The sequence below is a fragment of the Acomys minous genome (genome assembly GCF_964271855.1).
Source record: "Acomys minous genome assembly, chromosome: 7".
Classification (NCBI taxonomy): Eukaryota; Metazoa; Chordata; class Mammalia; order Rodentia; family Muridae; genus Acomys; species Acomys minous.
The window spans coordinates 103,414,798-103,437,488 of record NC_140488.1 but is presented as its reverse complement, the minus strand read 5'-3'; the positions used below and the strand labels follow the sequence as shown (position 1 = coordinate 103,437,488).

The 22,691-nt window shown below is 39.5% G+C and overlaps 1 protein-coding gene across 4 annotated transcripts in view; it reads left to right on the top strand.

Annotated features, from left to right (window-relative positions):
• The window catches only part of PHF8 (PHD finger protein 8), an 89,102-nt gene that overhangs the window by 31,925 nt on the left and 34,486 nt on the right, over nt 1–22,691 (top strand). For 3 of the 4 annotated variants that reach the window (XM_084789293.1, XM_084789294.1, XM_084789295.1), the window contains exons 7-14: nt 623–809; nt 3,684–3,846; nt 9,379–9,466; nt 10,170–10,276; nt 12,951–13,042; nt 16,911–17,000; nt 18,915–19,217; nt 19,999–20,102. In XM_084789293.1, coding sequence (XP_084645419.1) covers nt 623–809; nt 3,684–3,846; nt 9,379–9,466; nt 10,170–10,276; nt 12,951–13,042; nt 16,911–17,000; nt 18,915–19,217; nt 19,999–20,102 — 1,134 coding nt within the window. The remainder of the gene's footprint in view (nt 1–622; nt 810–3,683; nt 3,847–9,378; nt 9,467–10,169; nt 10,277–12,950; nt 13,043–16,910; nt 17,001–18,914; nt 19,218–19,998; nt 20,103–22,691) is intronic. The other variant, XM_084789296.1, reaches the window with a different exon arrangement.

Genomic DNA, 22,691 nt, shown 5'->3' with positions numbered 1-22,691 from the left:
AAGAGGAAAGTGTAATATTATAAGATTTGTGGGTTTATATGGGATAGGATAAAAGCAGTCAGATTTATGGAACTGAATTCCAGGAGGATTCTGTAAGGGCTTTTCGTAAAGAAGATATCAGGGTAGGAAAATGGTTGCTGTTCTGAACTAAGTGCTTAATGCCTAGACTGGAGAAGTGAAATGATGGATAGGACCAACAGTCTGGTAGTAGAAATGACCACTTTCTCCTGGGGAAGAATTTGGAGCTTGGATTTAGGACTTGGGAAGTTGAGTAGGATGAGACTACTGATCAATTGAATTTGATCAATTGAATATGAAGGAATAAATATTTTATATACCTTTTGGTTCATGGAGAATTTTTTTTTTTTTTTTTTTTGGTTTTTTGAGACAGGGTTTCTCTGTGTAGCCTTGGCTGTCCTGGACTTGCTTTGTAGACCAGGCTGGCCTCAAACTCACAGGGATCCACCTGCCTCTGTCTCCTGAGTGTTGGGATTAAAGGTGTGTGCCAGCACCACTTGGCGAGAATTTGTTTTTTAATTGCCTCATCTGAACATGGTATTTTATTCAGGCTTAAACCTTCAGTTTTCAGTTAGCTCACATTTCTTTTCACCTTCTCTACTAGGCTTTCAAACCTTGTGGAAACACCCAAGATTGTTCGCAAGCTTTCATGGGTGGAGAACTTGTGGCCCGAGGAAAGTGTCTTTGAGAGGCCCAATGTACAGAAGTACTGCCTCATGAGTGTGCGAGACAGCTACACAGATTTTCACATTGACTTTGGTGGGACCTCAGTCTGGTACCATGTACTTAAGGTAGGACCGAAGATGACATGTGGGGGCAGCCAGACATACCTGCTTCTCATATTCTATTTGGGTAACACTTTGACATAATTAATTCTATCAAGGTTTATTATTTGGTGGGTGTGCCTCTACAATTTTGATGCTAAAGCAAAAACGTTTTTTGAAGATAGGAATGGTGCCTTATGCCTATTATTTCCACACTTGAAAGGTTATGACAGGAGGGTAGCCATGTCTGAGCTACGTGGTATGTTTCAAATCAACTTGAGCTAAAGAATGGGACATTGTGTCAAAAACCTAAATCAAAACAAAGAAAACAACAACAAAAACACGGGGAGGGAGGCATACTGGAGAAAGCCCTAGGCTGCAGCCCTAGCACTAAACTTATTTTTTTTAATTTATTTATTTATTATGTATACAGTGCTCTGTTTGCATGTACACCTGCAGGACAGAAGAAAGCACCAGATCACATTATAGATGGTTGTGAGCCACCATGTGGTTGCTGAGAACTGAACTTGGGACCTCTGGAAGAGCAGTCAGTGCTCTTAACCTCTGAGCCATCTCTCCAGCCCTAAACCTATTTTTTAAAGTCTGGGGATATAGCTCAATGATACAGTGCTTACTTAGCATGTACAAAGCCCTGGTTCCTATCTATCTCTTACACTGGTGAAGTACTTTTCTTTGAATAACAAAAGATTGTGTAAGATATTCCCAACTGATATCTTCTCAAATGAAAAATTTCTATTCCTACAACTATGTATGAAAATGTATATATTATCCAGGCATGGTGGCACACGTCTTTGATCTCAGCACTCGGGAGGCAGAGGCAGGCAGATTGCTGTGAGTACAAGGCCAGCCTGCTCTACAAAGCAAGTCTAGGACAGCCAAGGCTACACAGAGAAACCCTGTTTCAAAAAAAAAAAGAAAGAAAAAGAAAATTTCTATATTTACTGTAGAGATTCTTGGTAACATGAGTTTTCCTTCCCCAACCTTTAATATATGTAGCATAGAATTTATTTATGTTCATGAATTTTGACAATTATATAGTCACCTTACGACCACCATAAATAAAATAGACATATTAGAATTCTTTTCAAAGTAGCAATTCCTATGAGTTTCTTTTTAGTGGTTGATACGGTTTTGTAATTAATATATGATCGCTATAAAGGGTTTTTGCAGTTGGGAAAACAACAAACTAATTAAACAATTTTGATTATTTTCACCACTATTTGTTCTATTTAGTTATCAGAAGTGCCAAGGAAGGAACAGAAAACTTGTCTTATGATGGTTGTGAAAAATAATCATATATCTTCATTTAGCTGTTTCCACTGGTTTATCTTGAAAAATTGGAGCATGTAAATGAAATGCTGTTTCACAAATGCATGTTTTAATATTGAGATGATTTTATATTTATGGAAAAATGTAAGAATAATGAGATGAGCCGGGCGGTGGTCGCCCACGCCTTTAATCCCAGCACTCGGGAGGCAGAGGCAGGCAGATCACTGTAAATTCAAGGCCAGCCTGGTCTACAAAGTTAGTCCAGGACAGCCAAGGCTACACAGAGAAACCTTGTCTCAAAAAACCAAAAAAAAAAAAAAAATGAGATGATTTCCTGTGTGTTCTCCATCCAGATTCACAACTTTTCTTTCTTTAAACAATCAAAATAAAGTGGATATGTGCATTTTTTTTCTGAGACTTTTGGGAGTAGTTTCAGAGTTAGTGTCTCCTTATTTCTAATAATTCATTATATAGTTCTTAAGAGCAAGTGTATTTTCTTAAGTAATTACAGGAGAGTTATCAAAATAAGGAAATTAATATAATACCATTATTGGCTAATCCTTTAAGGCTGTCAGTCTTCTCCAGTTGTACAGAACACATAGCTAGTTTGGTAACTAGTTTATTTAATTTAAATTTATGATGTATTAGCTAAGCTACCAGAGTTATCCTTATGCTAGGGTATGGTTCTTTTTCACCAAATTGTCTATCAGATGATTATCCAAGCAAAACACAATTAGGAAATAAAATTTTCTTCCAAAAGATAATCATCTAATGAAATATAATCTTCTAGCTGGGCAGTGGTGGTGCACACCTTTAATCCTAGCACTTGGAAGGGAATCAGAGGCAGGCGGGTCGCTGCGAGTTCTAGGCTAGCCTGGTCTACAAAGTGAGTTCAGGACAGTCAAGGCTACACAGAGAAACCCTGTCTCAAAAAACCAAAACAAACAAATTTTATTATATATATATAATCTTCTAGAAGTCCTTGGGCAGTTACTGAACTTTCAAGCATATTAACTTTGGTTGCAGGTGTGAGAAGGAACACTGTAACTGGCATTTAAAGGCAGATTCAATTTTCTTCTCATCAGTAATGTGGCCTTAAATTCTTTTTTTGTTTGTTTGTTTGGTTTGGTTTGGTTTTTCGAGACAGGGTTTCTCTGTGTAGTCTTGACTATCCTGGACTAGCTTTGTAGACCAGGCTGGCCTTGAATTCACAGCAGTCCGCTTGCCTCTGCCTCCCAAGGGCTGGGATTAAAGGCCTGTGCCACCACTGCCCGGCATGGCCTTAAATTCTAATGCCAGTAGTATTGATCTTATCTATAGAGGCCATTTTTCATTTGGTATTAAATCTAAAATAAGAGTATTTGGTATATATTTCTCCTAACTTAAAGAGATCTAAATAGTCTTTCAAATTGTTTTCGTAAAATTCGGGGGTGGGGGGAGGCAGAATTGAGCAGTTGATAAAAAAGTATTTCTTGGTAGGTTTTAGAAACAGCTCTGGCATACTGATATGGTTGTGCGTGGAACATGGGAGAGAGATTTGACCCTTTGGAACACCCCTCTCCGCAGAAGGACTTTTCTTGAAACCTTTGATATGGTATCTTTTTATTTCAGGGTGAGAAGATCTTCTACCTGATCCGCCCAACAAATGCTAATCTGACTCTCTTCGAGTGTTGGAGCAGCTCCTCTAATCAGAATGAGATGTTCTTTGGTGACCAGGTGGAGAAGTGCTACAAGTGTTCTGTGAAGCAAGGACAAACACTTTTCATTCCTACAGGTTATTCATGAGTCGCTCTAGAGGGGAGGATGGGAAAGGCAGAAAGAAGGGAGATAGTGGCACTGCACCAAACCCTGTCCATAATTTATTGATGTCATGTGGCATCTCTTTTTCTCGTCAGCTTAGAGGTTAAGAACTAGACCTCAAGAACATTCATGCGGTAGCCAGTAGATAGTGTGGTTGCTTGTGAAGGTTGCAGATGGCAGAGCAGGCAGGAGGAGGCTGATGGGACTGTCTTACACTGGGTTAATTAATGTTAACTGGGTATACCAATAGAGAATAGGACTCAGCCCTATGACTCTAGGGATACTAACTGGGAAGCTGATGTAGTTCTCTAGAAAGATGAATGATCTAGGATGGAAACATTCTTTCTTAGTAATTCACGCCTGAGTTTTAGTTCTAGAATTCTTAGTCTCATGTAGAGTCTGAATTTATGTATTTTGTTCTTCCACTGAGCTGAGTATGTACATTTTGGGGGGAAAATAGCCCTGTTGGCTCAATCTAAAGAGAGCTGATATCTGGAAGCTAATAGAGTCTCCTACGAACAGTCCAATTTAGATGTTTCATTCATTTATTCATTCTATCGCTCCCTTCCTCTCTTCCCCCCTTCCCCTTCAGTTTCATCCCCAATACTAGTTACCTATTTCTTCTCTTTTACTTCTGTCAGTCTTGCTAGAGGTCTTGCTATCAGCTTTGTTTGGTTTTTTTCTCTATGTTTTCAATTTCGATTTCTGCTTTTATCTTTATTTTTTCTTCTGTTTGTTCTGAGTTTATGTTATACTTTTTTCCTAGTTTTTTTCTAGTCTTGAGAGGGATTTTAGATTATTGATTTGAGACATTCTTTCATTTATTTATTTATTTATTTAGTTAGTTAGTTAGTTAGTTAGTGTATGAGTACCCTATCTGCATGTACCCCTGCATGCCAGAGAGGGCATCAGATCTCATTATTAATGGCTGTGAGCCACCATGTGGTTGCTGGGAATTCCTGAGCCATGTCTCCGGACTCCCACCCCCATTCTTTCTTTTATATTGTGAGAATTTAGTGCTATAAATTCCCAGCACTAATTTAGCTCCTAGACAGATTTTTGTGTTACCATTTTCATTTTGTTGAGTGTGCCTTTGTAGAAAATGAGATGGAATTTATATACTGTAAAATATACAAGTTTAACAACTGTTTTTAGTATATTTATAAGTTTGTATAACTTTATGCCAGGAATATGATCATCACTTTAAAAAGAAACACTTTCCCCAGTAACAGTTACTTTTTATTCTACTCTCCCCCAGCCTGGGGCAACAAATTTTTTCAAGGCTTTTTTTTTCCAATTTAACTTTCCTTATATATGAATTTGCCTCTTTGGAGTATTCCACATACATGTGTTATTGTCCTCTGTTTCTGGGTTCCTTCATTCACCATGTTTTCAGAGTTCATCTGTGCCATAGCATATACTATCTTTTTTGTTTGTTTTTGGTTTTTGAGACAGGGTTTCTCTGTGTAGCCTTGACTGTCCTGGACTCACTCTGTAGACCAGGCTGGCCTCAAACTCACAGTGATCCGCCTGCCTCTGCCTCCTGAGTGCTTGGATTACAGGCGTGTGTCACCACCGCCCGGCTTAGCATATATTATCATTTTAATAGTTTTGACATAGGATCTCATATAGTCCAGGTTGGCCTTGTTCACAACTGTATAGCTGAGGTTGGCACTGAATGATTGATACTCCCACCTCCACCTTCTGAGTGGTAGAATTACAAGTGTGTGCCACCTTTTCCTTCTTTTTTTTTCTTCACTGATTCATTTATTTATTCCCTTTACATCCCAATCGAAGCCCTCTCCCTCCCCGTCTCACATTCCTACCCCTTCCCCTACCCCAGCCCCCTCACCCCCTGCCCCACATTCCCGTCTCATCCTGGCACATTAAGTCTCATCAGAACTAATTATACCCTCTTACACTGAGTTCAGACAAGGCATCCCAGCTAGGGAAAAAGGGTTTTTGTTGTTGTTTTGTTTTGTTTTGTTTTTCCAAGACAAGGTTTTTCTGTGTAGCCTTGGCTGCCCTGGAACTCTCTGTAGAACCATAGACCAGGCTCGCCTTGAACTCTCAGAGATCTGCCTGCCTTTGCCTCCCCAAGTGCTGGGATTAATGGTATGTGCTACCATGCCTGGCTCTTTTTTTTTTTTTACAGAGAGATTCAAGTGATCTTGGAATTTGCTGTGTAGCCCAGCCTCACCTCAAATTTACAATATCTTGTCAGCTTCATGAGCATGTGATTACAGTTATGTGGCACCTACTTTACCACTTTGGCTTTTTTGTTTGTTTGTTTTTTGTTTTTCGAGACAGAGTTTCTCTGTGGAGCCTTGGCTGTCCTGGACTAGCTTTGTGGACCAGGCTGGCCTTGAACTTGCAGTGATCCACCTGCCTCTGCCTCCCGAGTGCTAGGATTAAAGGTGTGCGCCGCCGCCGCCGCCGCCGCCGCCGCCGCCGCCGCCGCCGCCACCACCACCACCACCACCCACCCCACCCCTGGCCCTATTTTGTTTTTTTTTTTTAATGGCAAAATAGTGCTGTCCCCCCCTCCTGCAATAGGATCTCAAGTACTCATGTTACTGTGTGCCGAGAATAACCTTGAACTTTCCTTCCTGCCTCTTATCTTCTAAGTACTGTAGTTACAGGCTTGCTGCACCATGCTTTGGTCATGCTAAGCAAGCCAGTAGAGCTACAACTCCAGCCCCTACAAAATAGTATTTCATAATATGGCTATGCCACATATTTTTCCTTTTCTTTTCAAAAATGTTTTTATTAGCATATATTCTCCATAATAGCAGATCTCAGTATGACATTTGTATACATGGATATAATGTATTTCATGTCACCATTCCCTGCTGTCCCTCTACTACACCTGCTAGCCCTCTTCTTAGCTTCTAGCTTCCTTTCTACTGTCATGTCTTGTCTGTGAAACCCAGTGAGTTCATTAAAGTTGGTAATAGGAGCATATCAGGAACCTTCTGATTTGAAGTATTTTTTAGATGAGGGATATTCAGCTTGTCTTTTAAGTTTTCTTGTATATCTACTTATGACAGGAATGCCTCTATCATGTGGTAACTCCAGTTTGCCTTTTTGAAGAATTGCCAAACTATTATCAAAGTAGCACACTATTTTACATTCCAGATAGCAAACTATAAGGGTTCCAATGTCTTCATGTCTTCTCAAATACTTTTTTCTTTCTTTGTGACTATAGCAATCTTAGTGTGAGGAAAGAGGTATAACACCAGGGTTCTAGTTTGTATTTCCCTAATGACTATTACTGTTGACCATCTTGCAAAATACTTTTGTAATTTGTAGATCTTTATTATTTATTCTTGTGAAATCCCTTATTCTTTAATTAAATATTATTTAAAATACTTTTAAATCACCCAGTGGTCATCAAACAGTGACCATCACACAGTGTTCATCTCTCAACGGTCATCATACTATGGCCATTACAAAGTTACCATCACACAGTGACCATCACACATTTTGGCACTGTACCTGTATCAAATATATTGTTCAAAAATATTTCTCTCATTCTTGATTTTGTCTTTTGACATTATTTTTAATTCCTTAAAAATTGATTGAGTGACAGTTTCATACACACATATGTGTACTTCATTCATGTCCCCCATTATCTTCTCTTATCTCTCTCTCTCTGCTGCTCAATCCCTTCTTCCCAGCCAGCAACCCTCCTACTTTTGCATCTTTGTGTGCTCCACTACATTTAATTAGAGGTTGCTTACATGAACATGAATGAGTATTATTTTACCAGTGATGGTGACTCCCTGTGTCACATCAGCCATTAAATTAACTGCGTATAGCTCCCCAGAAAAAGTTGAATCTTTTCACATTCTTTGATAGTGTCGCATAAAACATGAACGTCATAAATTCTGTCCAATTTATTTGTTTTCTTGTTTAGTTTATGGTTTTTGTTTGCTCATGTTATTGATATATTTTATAATATTTTACAATTTCCCCCTTGCCCCCTTTGCCTCACTCTGGTTGTTTTCAGTCTTTGTATTCCCCAGGTCTCAAACCTGTGATTTTGCTGCCTTACTAATATATTAGTTTTTTGAGTCAGTATTTCTCTGTGTAGCCTTTGCTGTCCTGGACTCACTTTGTAGACCAGGCTGGCCTCGAATTCAGAGATCTGCCTACCTCTGCCTCCCGAGTGCTAAGTGCTGGGATTAAAGGTGTGCACCACCACCCCAGCTCACTGCCTTAACTTTTTGATTGATAGTATTATAGATGTTTCTATAGGTATTGAGAGTTCAGGATCATAAATATTTTATAGGGTTTTTTGAGACATTGTCTTATTCAGACTGTGCTGTCCTACGTTGTAGTGCAGCTAGCCTCAAACCTGTCATCTTCCTGCCTTAGCTTTCTGAGTGATAGGATTATAGGTATGTGTCACTGTTTCCAGTTTAGTTTGGGTTCTTTTATTTAGATCTTTTATTAATACTGAGTTAGTTCTTAGTTTGATTCAAGGGCCCAGTTGTATTGTTTTGACATGTTGACATCTATTTATTCTAGACTATCCTGAAAAAAAATGATTCTTTCATCATTGAATTGTTTTGATATCTCTCCCAAAAATAGTATATTCAAGGCTTGCTCCCCAGTATTGCAAAGCAAAAAATAAAAAATCAAATGAAAAACAAACAAACCAGGAAAAGTTATCTGATCATATGTAGATTTGTTTTGGAGTCTTACATTGTCCATTGATTTGTATGTCTATCCTTATGATTATGCATACTTTTTGATTATCATACATTTCCAGTAAGTTTTGAAGTTGGGAATTGTCAGTTCTCTAACTTTGTGTATCTTTTTCAAGGTTAGTTTATTTAGAATCCCTTGAATTTTCATATGAATCTTTAGGTTTAGAATTTGGGCTTTTTTAGTTGTTTATTTGCTCTAGTTTTGTTTTGTTTTCTACTACATTTTCTATATATATGGAACATACCACAGAATATTAATGTTGATGTTTTACCAGTTTGAAAGGTTTTAGCCATACCTAGAGGTAGTAAAAACCTGTGTGGAGTAGTAGCCAATATGAGAAATAAGGAGGGACATTAATCTTCTGGATAAATGGGTACAAAAGGGAGATAAATATGGAAAAGATTTAAGAAAAAAAACAATGTTGCAAAATTAGGTCAAAGGCAAGGAGAATGAATAATTGTGTTCTAGTTGTGTGTGTTTGAGACTAGTTAAGCAATGCTATAACTATAGTAATGCTCTTTCAGATAAGAGAGGGTAGGTAAAGCAACAGAAAGATTCTGAAGTGGAGAGAGATGAAGTAGAAGTGCGTTAACTTCATAAATTGATTCAGTTTTGGGTTACTATAATAATAGAGTAGTCCACATTGGTTATTGCCACAGTGAAAAATAAAAGTATTTGAATCAGTGGTAGGCTGTTTTTAAGGAGTCAAGGCTAAATTGACCAGACAGTGAGGTGTCCAAAGAAAGCAAGGCCTTCTGCTAGCTTTGATTTTTGCCTTGTTATACTACAGGATGGATTCATGCTGTGCTGACTCCTGTGGACTGCTTAGCCTTTGGAGGGAACTTCTTACACAGCCTTAACATTGAAATGCAGCTCAAGTGAGTTCTGAAATTGTCCATTCCTGTCTGCTATAGTCCTTGTGTTTTACCCTCGAGTAAGGAGTGAAGTTTGGTAGGATGAAGACCAGAAAGGAAAGTATCTTGGGTTTTTTTTTTTTTCTTCCAGACAGCATTTCTCTGTGTAGCCCTGGCTGTCCTGGAACTCACTATGTAGACTAGACTGGCCTTGAACTCACAGAGATCCACCTGCTTCTGCCTTTTAAGTTCTGGGATTAAAGGCATGTGCCAGTACAACTGTCAGGCTGTATGTTGGTTCTTTTTTAAAAGATTGATTTATTTATTTTACGTATGAGTGCTCTATCTGCATGTACACCTGCACACCAGAAGAGGGCAGCAGATCTCATTATAGATGGTTGTTGGCCACCATGTGGTTGCTGGGAATTCAATTCAGGACCTCTGGAAGAGCAGACAGTGCTCTTAACCTCTGAGCCATCTCTCCAGCCCAATATCTTGGTTCTTGATGAAGAACAGTTTGACAAGGTTAACATACTTTCTTCACTTGGTTGATAATGTGCCTTTGGGCAAGTCACATAATCTTTGAGCCCAAAGTTTCTTTAGTGTATAGAGTTTTATGGGTTCACTTTGAGAATGCACAGTAGATGCATAGCACTGAGAATAATACTTGGTACATAATAGGTGCTCAGTAAATAGATCCTTTTTTATAGTCATTGTTTCCTTACAGGGCCTATGAGATTGAGAAGCGGCTGAGCACAGCAGACCTTTTCAAGTTTCCCAACTTTGAGACCATCTGTTGGTATGTGGGGAAACACATTCTGGACATTTTTCGAGGTATGGTTCTCCTTACCAGCTATCACCTTTGCTAAGAGAGAAAAGAGGAAGAAAAGGGAGTATGGAAATTGGGGAGAGGAGGAATGGGAGAAAAAAGCTTGCTACTGCTGATGCCTTGATGTATATATCAAAACACCATTAATACTTTAAGTATATAAATAAAAATTCCCAACAACCAAGATATAGAACCAGCCTAGAGGTCCATGAACAGATGGTAGATAAAGAGAATGTGCTACTTGGACACAATGGAACTTTATTCAGCTGTAATGAAAAATGGAATTATTTTTAAAGTTTATTTGTTTATTTATGTACACATTGCTCTGCCTGCATGTTCACTTTTAGGCCAGAAGAGGGCACCAAATCTCATTGTAGATGGTTGTGAGTCACCATGTGTTTGGAATTGAACTCAGGACCTCTGGAAGAACAGTCAGTGCTCTTAACCTCTGAGCCACCTCTCCAGCCCTGAAAATTTAAATTTTTATGTTTTCAGAAAATGGATGTACTGGAGATCATTATGTTAAATGAAGTAGCCAGACTCAAATATTTTATTTTCTCTCAGATAGAGAGAGAGAGAGAGAGAGAGAGAGAGAGAGAGAGAATATGAATATGAGTATGAATATCAAAGTAGAAGAGGACTATGAGTGGAGAGAAGGAGATCTAGTAGATTGTCCAGCCTGTGGTCCAAAAGTTGCATACAGCTGCATGTGGCCAAGGGCAACAGAAAATGGGGTCCAGCACAAAACTGTAAACTGACTTTTGAAGTGTTTTGAAGTGTTTTTGCAATTTGTTTTGATAACTCAGGTTATCTAGTGTGAACTTTGAAGATAACAACATTGAGTTGCAAAGTCAGAAGGCTGGACACTTGAGTGATGAGCAGGACAAAAGTATAATAGGATATATGTAATGTGGAAGCAGAAAGTGGGGCTCTGGGGTAAAAGGGACAGAGGAGGACAGTGAGTTCAGTAAGAATAAAATATATGGATTTATATGTATAAAATGTCACAGTGATACTAGCCCAAGAGGTATGTCCCATGAAAGTCTTCATTTACCAGGAGATTGGGATAGATGTGAGGACATCCTATTGGGACTCTAGGTGAGAGAAGCATGGGAGGATGGGAAATAGAAGGATCCAGAGGGTTCTTGAAACCTACAAGAAGGATATCATGACGGGCAGATCTGGGCCCAGGCGTTCTGCTGAAACTACTGCACCAACCAAGGACAATATGTGCAATAAATATCAAACCCTTTCTCAGATCTAGCCAATGGACAGGACATTCTCCACAGTTGAGTGGAGAGCAAGGACTGACTCTGACATGAACTCTGATGTCCCATATTTGACCACCTCCTCTGGGTGGAGAGGCCTGGTGGCACTCAAAGAAAGAATAAGCAGGCTACCAAGATGAGACTTGATAGCCTATGACCACATAGTGGGGGAGGAAGTGCCCCTCAGTCATAGACCTAGGGGAGGGAAATAGGGTGAAAGCAGGAGGGAGGGAGGAACGGGAGGATATAAGGGATGGGATAACAATTGAGTTGTAATCTGAATAAATTACTTTTAAAAAGATCCTAAGAAAAGTCACAAGTGAAAGAAAAGATATAATACTGAATTTGCATAAACATTCCAAATAAAATGTTAAAAAAAAAGTCACAGTGAAATCTTTGTGTTTTTGTATACGAGCTAAAAAAAATAAATAAGAAAGTGATCATTACTACCTTAAGGTGCTACAGCTATTATACCTCACTCACTTTCTACCCCTACATCATCTATAACTTCTGGAAATGACTAATCTGTTTTCCATCCCTATAATTTTGTCATTTGAAGGATATTATATAAATGGAATCATATCACATCTATTAGTATTTGCTTTTTCATGAGAGTCCTGGATGTGCCTCCCTCAGGGATAAAGCCCAGTCCTGACATCCTGGAATCCCCGTGCTCATTCCTAGATGTTAGCCCAGGTGGAAACTAGCTTGCTGGTTTTCCTCTTTCTTAGTTCTGTCTAAAATACAGTGAGACCCTTGCTTGTACCTAAGATTGATTCTTCAAGGTGACTTGGCCAGAAGGAATCAGTATCTCAGTTACAAAGGACCTCATAGCCCAATGAATACAGTCTCATACCCGATAATTCAAGCCCTTATTCTGCCACTTTGACAGACTGTCATATAAGTGTTCAAATGTGGAATAATAACTAATGACTCATTTACCTATTCTGAACAGCTTAGTTCAATAGAAAATTCTTTCTAAAACCTAAAATTGGTTATTAATATCCTCCTTGTGAAGTAAGGCAGAACATAGACAATTTTGAGACCTAAAAGAATAATTTAATAACAGGAATACAGGTCTCATATTCAAATAGACATGACTTTAGTCTATTTTCTGGCACTTGCTGCATGTATATCTTTCATCGAGACTCCTCTCAGACCTTTACTTTCCTGAACTATAACGTGAACTTCGCTTATAAGGTGGATATCAGGGTTAAATGACAACTGCCTAGTGTGTAGTAAGATATCAGTAAGTGAACACTATTAATGTAACAGATCTAAGGGTGTGCTCAGAGCCCTCACCGTTTTCTTTGGGTGTCTGACAAAGTTAACAAGTCCTTCATCCCTCTGAGTATCTGTATTGACATTATTTTTTCCTTCTTTTTTTTTTTTTTTTTTTTTCTTGCTTTAGGTTTACGAGAGAACAGAAGACACCCTGCGTCCTACCTGGTCCATGGTGGTAAAGCTCTAAACTTGGCCTTTAGAGCCTGGACAAAGAAAGAAGTAAATATGATTATTCTTATGCCTATTCAGTAGTTCTTCCTTCCATAAAGACTAGCTATGGATAGATATTTGGGGAGACATAAGAAATCAGAGAGGCAAGTATGCTCCTGAGTTAGAGTAGAATTCTGGCCTAGGAGCCTTTATTTCTGATTTTAAGAAATAATACATGCTTATTCTTCAGAATTAGAAATATATAGATGGTTGTAAGAAAAAAAAGTCAACTGTAATTTTAAATGAAGGAGTTGCCATTAACATTTGGTTATATTTCCTTTTGGTCTTTTTTGTGTGTATTACATTTTTTCCATTTTATTTATGTGTATGGGTATTTTGCCCAAATGTAACTGCACAGCATGTATACAGTGCCTGCAGAGAGCAGAAGAAGGTGTCAGTTCCCCTGGACCTGGAGTTGCAAAAGTTACGAGCTTTCATGTGAGTGTTAGGAATTGAACCTCTCTTCTAGAAGAGCAGCTAGTGCTCTTAACTGCTGAGCCATCTCCAGAGTCCTGTGTGCACCTTTTTTTGAGGACGCTGGAGGTAAAATCTGGAGCCCTGCATACACTTTGCACCTTGTATCTCTGAGCCCCATATGTACATTTAGAAATATAACTGGCATTGCATTGTTTGTTCAATTTTGTTTCTCACTAGATTGGGTTAATTTTCTTGTGTTATTCAAGTTCTCCATAAATACTTAATTGCTACTTGGTATTCTTTTTCAGGAATTATCTAATCATTTGTTTATAGTTGTTTTCTATTTCTTTATTTGGAGGGACGTAGCTACAGTGAATCATACAGTAAATATCTGTATGCATCAGTCTGTGCCCTTTATCATTTGCTTAGTCCTTTAGGATAGTCTCCTGAAAGATAAGTTACCGGATCAAAGTATATGAAAAAATGTAAGGTTCTTGGTGACATTTTAGAAATTTTCCAATATTCATAAATCCAACTGAGTTTAAACAGCTATAAAAATAATTCTTATTATCTTTCTTCGATTTTTTTTGTTTTTGTTTTTCAAGACAGGGTGTAGCCTTGGCTGTCCTGGACTTGCTTTGTAGACCAGGCTGGCCTCGAACTCACAGTGATCCACCTGCCTCTGCCTCCATAGTGCTGGGATTACAGGCAGGTGCCACCATACCCGGATCATATACCAAAATTTGATCATGTGTTCTCCCCCAATTGCTCCCAGATCCCACCCACCCAACTTGATGTTCTTTTTCTCTCTTTAAAACAAACAAAAACCAACAAGAAACACACACCACACAAAGCAAAAACCAACATATACTCCCATCCCTAGCCAACATAAGCCATCTGCAATTGATACCTGCTAACAAAGGAGAAATCACTTTTCCCAGTATAGTCTCACTGGGTATATTAACCACACCTCAGGTCAGGCCCCATGACCCAGAGTAGTTGGCCCACACAAAATGAATTCAGTGCTATTTCTTTCACTTCTTAAGGTTGAATTTTTTAAAAATGAACATTGGAAATTAATGTTTACACAGTTCAAAAATTAAATAATTAAAAAGGCTCTGTTGAAAAACTTCAGTACTACCCTGTCCCTAGCATCCCTATCATTCCACCCTCTTCCACTGGTAACTATGTCTCATTAGCTTCTATATCCCTGCAGATTGTGTCTTTTAGGCAAATATGAACATTTACTAACACAATTCTTGTTTCCTCCCTTTTTACACAAATAGTTGTTTCTATAATTGTTTTGTGTTTTCATTTGACAAATTGTCGGTCTTTCTAAATAAGTACAGAAAGACCCTGTCTGGAAAAAAAAAAATTCAGTAAGTGAAAACATTTTTTCAAAGACTTAAAAAAAAACAGGAAATGCAAAACTAGAAGAAATAGCAAAACAGTCTCACTTTTCAGATATTCTAGTCTCCTTCCTTCCATACAGTGATCTAAAGGGATGGTTTCAGACATTTTAGCTTTAAGCTGGCAATCATTTAATGTTGCCAGCACACCCCTGATACTGTTAATCTTCATGTTTTGGGCTTTCACTTGTTTCTTGATCTCAAGTACACCTGGTCTTTAGCCTGTAGTTCTTTTTTTCCATCCTCCTCCAGTGTGACTACCTTTAGTGTTATCTCTGATCCCTCTTAGGAAGTATACTTCAGACTGACTCTTCCAGGAACACCAAAAGAGAATAAATGAGTACTTCTCAAGCACTCATACTTTGAGTCAATATGGAACCAGAAACCAAGGAATGGCTTCAAACAGTATGGCCAAAGGGAGCTTGAGAGTAGGGCACTTTGATGAAGGAGCCCCGGCTCACAGAAGAAGTTGTCTTTGAAAAGCAGACGTTTTGCCTGAGAAGGATTTGCTGACTTCCCTGCAGTGCTCCTCCTAGCCTGGAAAGGAGGGCACCATTACAATTATCCAACTGGGTTACATGGGTTTTCATTGTTCTACATAGCCTCGCCCTCAGATTCCAGATGAATTAATTGGTAAGGAGGAAAGAACTGAGCCATGAGAAATAAGAAGAAAGTATTGTACTTGGGAGGCAGAAGCAGGTGGATCGTTGTGAATTCGAGGCCAGCCTGGTCTACAAAGCAAGCCCAGGGCAACCAAGGCTATACAAAGAAACCCTGTCTTGAAAAGCCAAAAGGAAAGAGAAGGGGGGTAGTATTGGGAGATTGTATCCACCCTCTGCCTACTGAGTACAGAAGCAAAATGAAAATTGGTAGAAGAAATAACAATGAAAAGCTTGATATCTATATAAAAACTTAAAAATTTATCAGTACTCAAAAAGATGACAAACAAAACACACACAACTAGCAGGTATCTCCCACAGTTGCTGTTGAACTGTAGCTGCTGGAACTCAGTTCTGTTCTCCCAAGTGGAGAGATTCCTTTCTTCCAGTTGATCTCCCGAAAGTCCTTGTCTTCATAAGAGGTATGGCCCAAGTTTACAACTTAATTCTTGACACTTCTTGATACTGTCCTTTTATCAGATATGTATGGGTTTTCTTTGTTTTAAGCAGATATTTACTATATAGCCCAATATGGCCTTAAACTTAGAATCTTCCTGCCTCAACCTCCCAAGCACTAGAACCTTAGATGTATACCTCTGTGCTCAGCCAGATATATTCTCTACAGAAATTTTCTCTGTCTTTCATTTGTCTAAAGTAACAGAGGTTTTTTTCAAATATAGGTTTTTGTCTTCTTTTAGTCCATTTTATCAGTTTTTTCTTTTGTGGCTCATGGTATTTGTATCTTAAGAAATAGCTGCTTAGCAAATGTTCATAAAAATTTTCTCCTTGGTTATATAGGGCGTATATATATATACACACATATATATATACATATATATACACACACATATACATATGCAGAGAGAGAGAGAGAGAGAGAGAGAGAGAGAGAGAGAGAGAGAGAGGGATTTGTCTGTGTAGTCTTGGGTGTCCTGGACTTTTTTTGTAGACTAGGCTGACCTTGAACTCACAGCAATCTGCCTGCCTCTGCCTCCCCAGTGCTGAGATTACAGGCATGTGCCACCATGCCTGGCTTAGGGCATATATTTTTAAATTCTATATTTAAGTCTGTAATCCTTTGTGTATATTTCAAAAAATGTATATTTCTTTTTGTTTTGGTTTTTCGAGACAAGGTTTCTTTGTGTAGCCTTGACTGTCCTGGACTCACTTTGTATACCAGGCTGGCCTCGAACTCACAGCGATCCACCTGCCTCTGCCTCCCAAGTGCTGGGATTAAAGGCGTGCGCCACTACACCCCAGCTTCGTTTTGTTTTGCCTGTGGATATCCAATATCTAATTGGTTCCCTATTAGTTATTGAAAAGATTATCCTTCATTGTTTGCCCTTGTCATGTTTGCAGGAAATTGGTTGACTCATACTTCTTATTTGACAGGCTCTGCCAGACCATGAAGATGAGATCCCAGAGACAGTGCGGACTGTACAGCTCATTAAAGATCTGGCTAGGGAGATCCGGCTGGTTGAAGTAAGAAGCATGGGACAAGGGAAGGCATTTGGGAAGGGCTGGAAACTAAAGTGACAGGTCAGGACTTTGTAGTTGGCATAAAGCCCAGGGAAGGATTGGGAAGACTCTATCAAGGGCCTTATTTATTCATTTATTCATTCATTCAAATAGTTATATGCTCTGAGTGCATGCCACACACTAGGCTAGGTTCTTGGGTTACATGAATGATAATAGTACCTGCCCATAAATCACAGACATAGTTAACCCCTCTGAAATTCAGTTTCTTTTCTCTAAAATGAGATTAATGATACCTACTCAGGGTTGTTAAGAGGATTAAATAAGATAATGTGAATTGAACATTAAGTATAGTGTTTGGCATGCAGTTGGCTCTTAATAAATTCTAATGGTAGACTATAGTGATAGTTGTAGTTGTTGATTTTAATATTCTGACTCAGTCTCTGAATTCTACAAAATAACAACCTCAGGTTGAAGATGGTTGCAAAGGCATGTTTCAACAGGTGCCATATACAAGGCAGGAGGTATAGTAGTAAGAAACTCAGAGAAGCCTGGGTTCTGGTTCTTGTTCTTTCACTTCAAAGCCTTTCAAAGTCCCAGTTTCCTGATCTGAAAAGTGGGGAGTAACTCTGTAAAGTGAGGAATAACTTTACCAACCTTTCAAATCTTTGGTAGAATTGAGGTAATATAGAGCCCCTCACACAGTGCCTGGCAGAGTAAGTACTCAATAAATGTGAGTCATTGTTATTAATAGACTTTGTAGCAAAGAGAAAACTTAGTGTGGGCTGGTGAAGTAACAGAGGCACCAGAGGAAAATTGGACTTGAGAGTGTTTAAGCTGTCTTAGGAGCTGTACAATTCTACTTAGTGTCTAAGAGATATCTGTGTGTTTGTCTTACCCTCCATCCCTCACTCTGTCTGTCTTTCCCTCCCTTCCTTCTCTCCCTTTCTTCTCTTTCTTTCATTCTTTCTCTCATTGTTTATGTATATATGCACATTTGTGCATCCATGCTACAAGATGGTTTGCCTCTAGCAGTTGGACTTCTGGCCTCACTGCTTACAGCATGTTTCACTACCTACATCATAGTGTGCAGTGTCTACATCCTACCTCATTTTCCTCCATTTCACCCACTAAAACCTTTCAGGAGTCAGTCAAAGGACTATATTTCCAGTTCTTATTTAACCCAGTTTTGTTCATATGGAATTTCGGGCTGGTTAGAAGAAAAGTCATGAGATAGAATATTGGCTTTCAAACATTTTAAAGCAATGGAATGCTTTTTTTTTCCCAAATCAGGTCTTTTATGGAAGCCAGTTTATATAACAAATCAAAGCATACGTGCTTTGAATAGGATAAAGGTCAGAGACCTAGAGCTCCCCTTGTTCCTCTCATCTGCCTTCCACATACCACCCATCCCCAAGATTTCTCCTAGAAAGCTTAAAGAACCCACAGAACATCTTTGAAAAACACCTTTTTAGTCTTTACTTTTAATTATACAGCTGAGCAAACAAGCTCTGGAGCTTGTTCCCCAGATAACTTTCCCTAGGTCAGAGAGAGAGCTGGTAGCAAAATTAGGACTAGAAACCTTCTTCAAAAGTTCTGTAGTCCTTAGAGTTTGAACCACACAGATAAGTACTTGATTATTTTTTATTTTGTGTCAGCTAATCTTGGAGTCTTTTCCCTCCAGTTTTGACAGCAATGCTGGGCTTTTTCTTTGCTCGTCTTCTCTTTACTTGTCAATGGCTGGGTAAAGAAATGCCACCCAATAAATTTATGATGACTCACTGTACAGAAACCAGGGGTGTGCATATGTGGAGCACCTGTGTAAGCCACTTCCGTGGCAGTGCCATTAGGGCTGGGAACAGACCTCTGCTCTTAGCATAGAGTAAGCTCTAACCCCCTCGTGTACTAATACTCTTGTAGGACATCTTCCAACAGAACGTTGGGAAGACGAGCAATATCTTTGGGCTGCAGAGGATCTTCCCAGCTGGCTCCATCCCTTTAACCAGGCCAGCCCATTCCACTTCAGTATCCATGTCCAGGCTGTCACAGCCCTCCAAAAGTGGTTCAAAGAAGAAAGGCCTGAAGCCCAAGGATATCTTCAAGAAGGCAGAGCGAAAGGGCAAGGAGAGTTCAGCCTTGGGGCCTGCTGGCCAGTTGAGCTATAATCTCATGGACCCATACAGTCATCAGGCACTGAAGACAGGCTCTTCCCAGAAAGCAAAGGTGGGTGCTGGCCCATGGGTTCAGCCCAACTCTTTTGGGTCCCTTGGAAGAGCAATATTTCAAAAAAAAAAAAATCAAATAAAAGACAAAAAAAAAAAACAGGCTATCTTGTTCCATCTCTTAGGGCCCCTGGTGTTTGGCTACCAGTTCCACTCATTTAACAGGCATTTATTGAGACATTTTCTGTGCTGGGCACTGTGATAGGTGCTATGGATGGAACTCAAAAAGCTGATAGGCTAGTAAAAAAGATAGGCATAAGAACAAATGAGTGAAATGAAGTGTGGATGCCACCCACGGTCAAGGGTATGTGTGGGATTTTGAGACACAGAAGGGGGTTGATTCTCTCTGGGTAGGGCTCAAGAGCTCTTTGCCAGGTACATGACACTTAAGTTGAATCTTTATATACTGAGGTAGGAATGAGATTTGAGAATGTGTGTTAGGTTAGAATCTTCAACAGGTCCAACAGGTCCTTGTGTCTCCTCACTCAGGGCTTCACCTTGTCTACATACTATGTTGCCCTATGTGGGTATCTAATCATGGCACCCTCTTCCTTTCTTAGGGAACATGTTTCACAAACTATTGATCAGTTTTCCCCAAGCCAGCTATATATTCTCAACCTCCTACTCCTGTAATTGTTGGAGGTGGGGGTTGGGGCAAGCATATCAGAAGGCCTTGGTTCAGAGGGTTTTTGACAGTTTTGCAGTAAAACCAGAGGGAACTGGCCATCTTGATTTACCTGGGAGTCTCAGAATGGTGACAACTGAGCCTCCTCCTTCTACAGTTCAACATCACTGGTACCTGCTTGAATGAATCAGATGATGACTCACCAGACATGGACATTGATGGCAGTGAGAACCCGCTGGCCCTGTTGATGGCTAATGGCAGGTAAGATGGGTAAAAGAAGCACAGTTACAATTAAGAGGTGGACATAGGGGTTGGGACATGGATAAGGGAAGGACAGTATTTAATCCAAATGTTAATAGATACTTACTTTGTTCAGATGTCATGGTGGACAGAGGGAGTCTACTAACAACTTTGGGAAAGATCTTGTATAGGTTCTAGAATTCTAGACTTCTAGAATTCTAGCAAGTTATTATGATAGAACTACTAATAGAAATAATGGTAATAAGTATTCAGGTTGCCGGGCGTGGTGGCGCACGCCTGTCATCCCAGCACTTGGGAGGCAGAGGCAGGTGGATCTCTACGAGTTTGAGGCCAACCTGGTCTACAAAGTGAGTCCAAGACAGAGAAAACTCAGAAAAAAAAGAAGAAGAACATGGAGGTTTGGTTTGGAGAGATGGCTCAGCTGTTAAAAGCACTTACTGTTCTTGCAGAGAACCCCAGTTAGGTTTTCAGTGCCCACATGGTGGTGGTTCACAATCATCCATAGCTCCAGTTCCAGGCAATCTGATACCCTCTTCTGACCTCCATGGGCACTAGACTCACCTGAGATGCATGTATATACATAAATAAATATTTAACAGAAGAACATAGGAGGTTTTTTATTTTGGGGACGGGGGAGCTTTTGAGACAGGGGTTTCTCTGTGTTATCTTGTCTGTCCTGAACTCCCTTTGTAGACCAGGCTAGCCTCAAACTCACAGTGATCTGCCTGCCTCTGCCTCCTAAGTTCTGGGATTATAGGTGTGTGCCACCATTGCCTGGCTAGATTTTTGAATTTTTATTCACCGTGTGTGTGGAGGAGTGAAGGTCAAGGGCAGTACGGGTAGGACAGCATGGGTGTGGTGGTCAGAAGACAACTTTTGGGAATCCATTCTTTCCTTTTGATGGGGGTTCTGAGAATCAAACTCACTTTGTCAGGCCTTGTATACCTAGTGTTTTTACCTGCTGTGTCATCTTAAGAACATCCTTTTTAAAATATGCTTTTATAATTAAATGCATAAGAATTCAATTTATGACTTGAATAATGTACATATTATTGAACAAATGTACAAGGAGAAATGTTTAGTGCATACTATATCATTGTAATATGTGCCTGGAAGCATTCAAATCTTCACCAGTGCAGGTTAAGTAAATTATAGTATATCTTTAGAATGGAGTCCTTGCGTTAGAGAATTACAAAGAATGGAGCAGTTTAATATCTCTTAGTACAGATATTTTCCCATTGAGATGAGCGTCTCGCTATGTTACTCAGACTAGTTCTGAATTCCTGATCTCAAGTAATGCTCTACCCTCCCAAAGAATGGCTACTATAGCCATGCCCTGCTTTAAGATATGTTTTGAAAGTTTGTTTTTTTTTTAATTCATGCCAGGGATTGATTAAGACTTTGTATATGTTAAGGCAGGCGTTCTGCCACTAAACTGCATCCCCAGTTGTGTGACCCCACACAAACCCTTTTTTTGATACAAGGTCTACCTATGTACCTGTGGTTGATTTTGAATTGACTTATATAGGCTAAGTTCATCTTGAAATCATGATCCTCCTGCCTTTGTATCCTGATTGCTGGGATTATAGACATGTTTCACCACCATTTCTGTCTCTTTCTCTTCTCTACGTGTGTGCGTGCATGTGTGCGTGTGTGCTATAACGTGTATATACATGTATGTTTTAATAGCATAATTCTTTTTAATATTTAATTTCTTGTTTTTGTTTTTTTTTGAGATAGGGTTTCTCTGTGTAAAAGCGCTGGCTGTCCTAGACTCACTCTGTAGACCAGGTGGGCCTCAAACTCACAAGAGATCCACCTGCTTCTGCCTTCTGAGTGCTGGGATTAAAGGCATGCACTACCACACCTGGCTCAAAATATATTTTATATAAATAAATTTACTTTAAGATTTGCAGGTGATTAAGTCAGATAATATATATTTCATTCTTTTTTTTTTTTTTGAGACAGAGTTTCTCTGTGTTATCTTGGCTGTCCTGGACTTGCTTTGTAGACCAGGCTGGCCTTGAACTCACAGCAATCCACCTGCCTCTGCCTCCCGAGTGCTGGGATTAAAGGCATGCACCACCACGCCCAGTGTATATTTCATTCTTATAAGGCATAGTATGTAGTGGTATGCACGTAATAAGTGGTAGCCTTTATAAATTTGTTCATAAAGAAAGAAAATGAAACATGCTGATGCTGTGATTGTGGCCAAAGTCTAAGTATGTTACTGAGAAACTATAATGTATTTAGAGAATCGGAGGGAGAGAAAGGCAAGCCAGAGTTGTCATCTGGAGTCTTAGAACATTATCCAGGAGAATTCAAGAACGAAGTGCAGAGTACAAGTAATGTAGGAACACAAGGACACCTAGTCTCTTTGTAAAAAGGCATCTTCAGATCCTAAGGGAAAGTGTACTAGCGCCACCTGATAAAATGAGAGTTTGAAAGCAGCAGATGTCCTTGGGATTTGAGAACTCAGCTGCTAAAGAGTGATACTGAAGAGAGTGTTGAACTCTGCCAAGTCTTCCGAGCTTCTGGCAGGTCTCCTGGGGAGGAGACAAATGTGAGTCCTAAAGATCAATTATAATG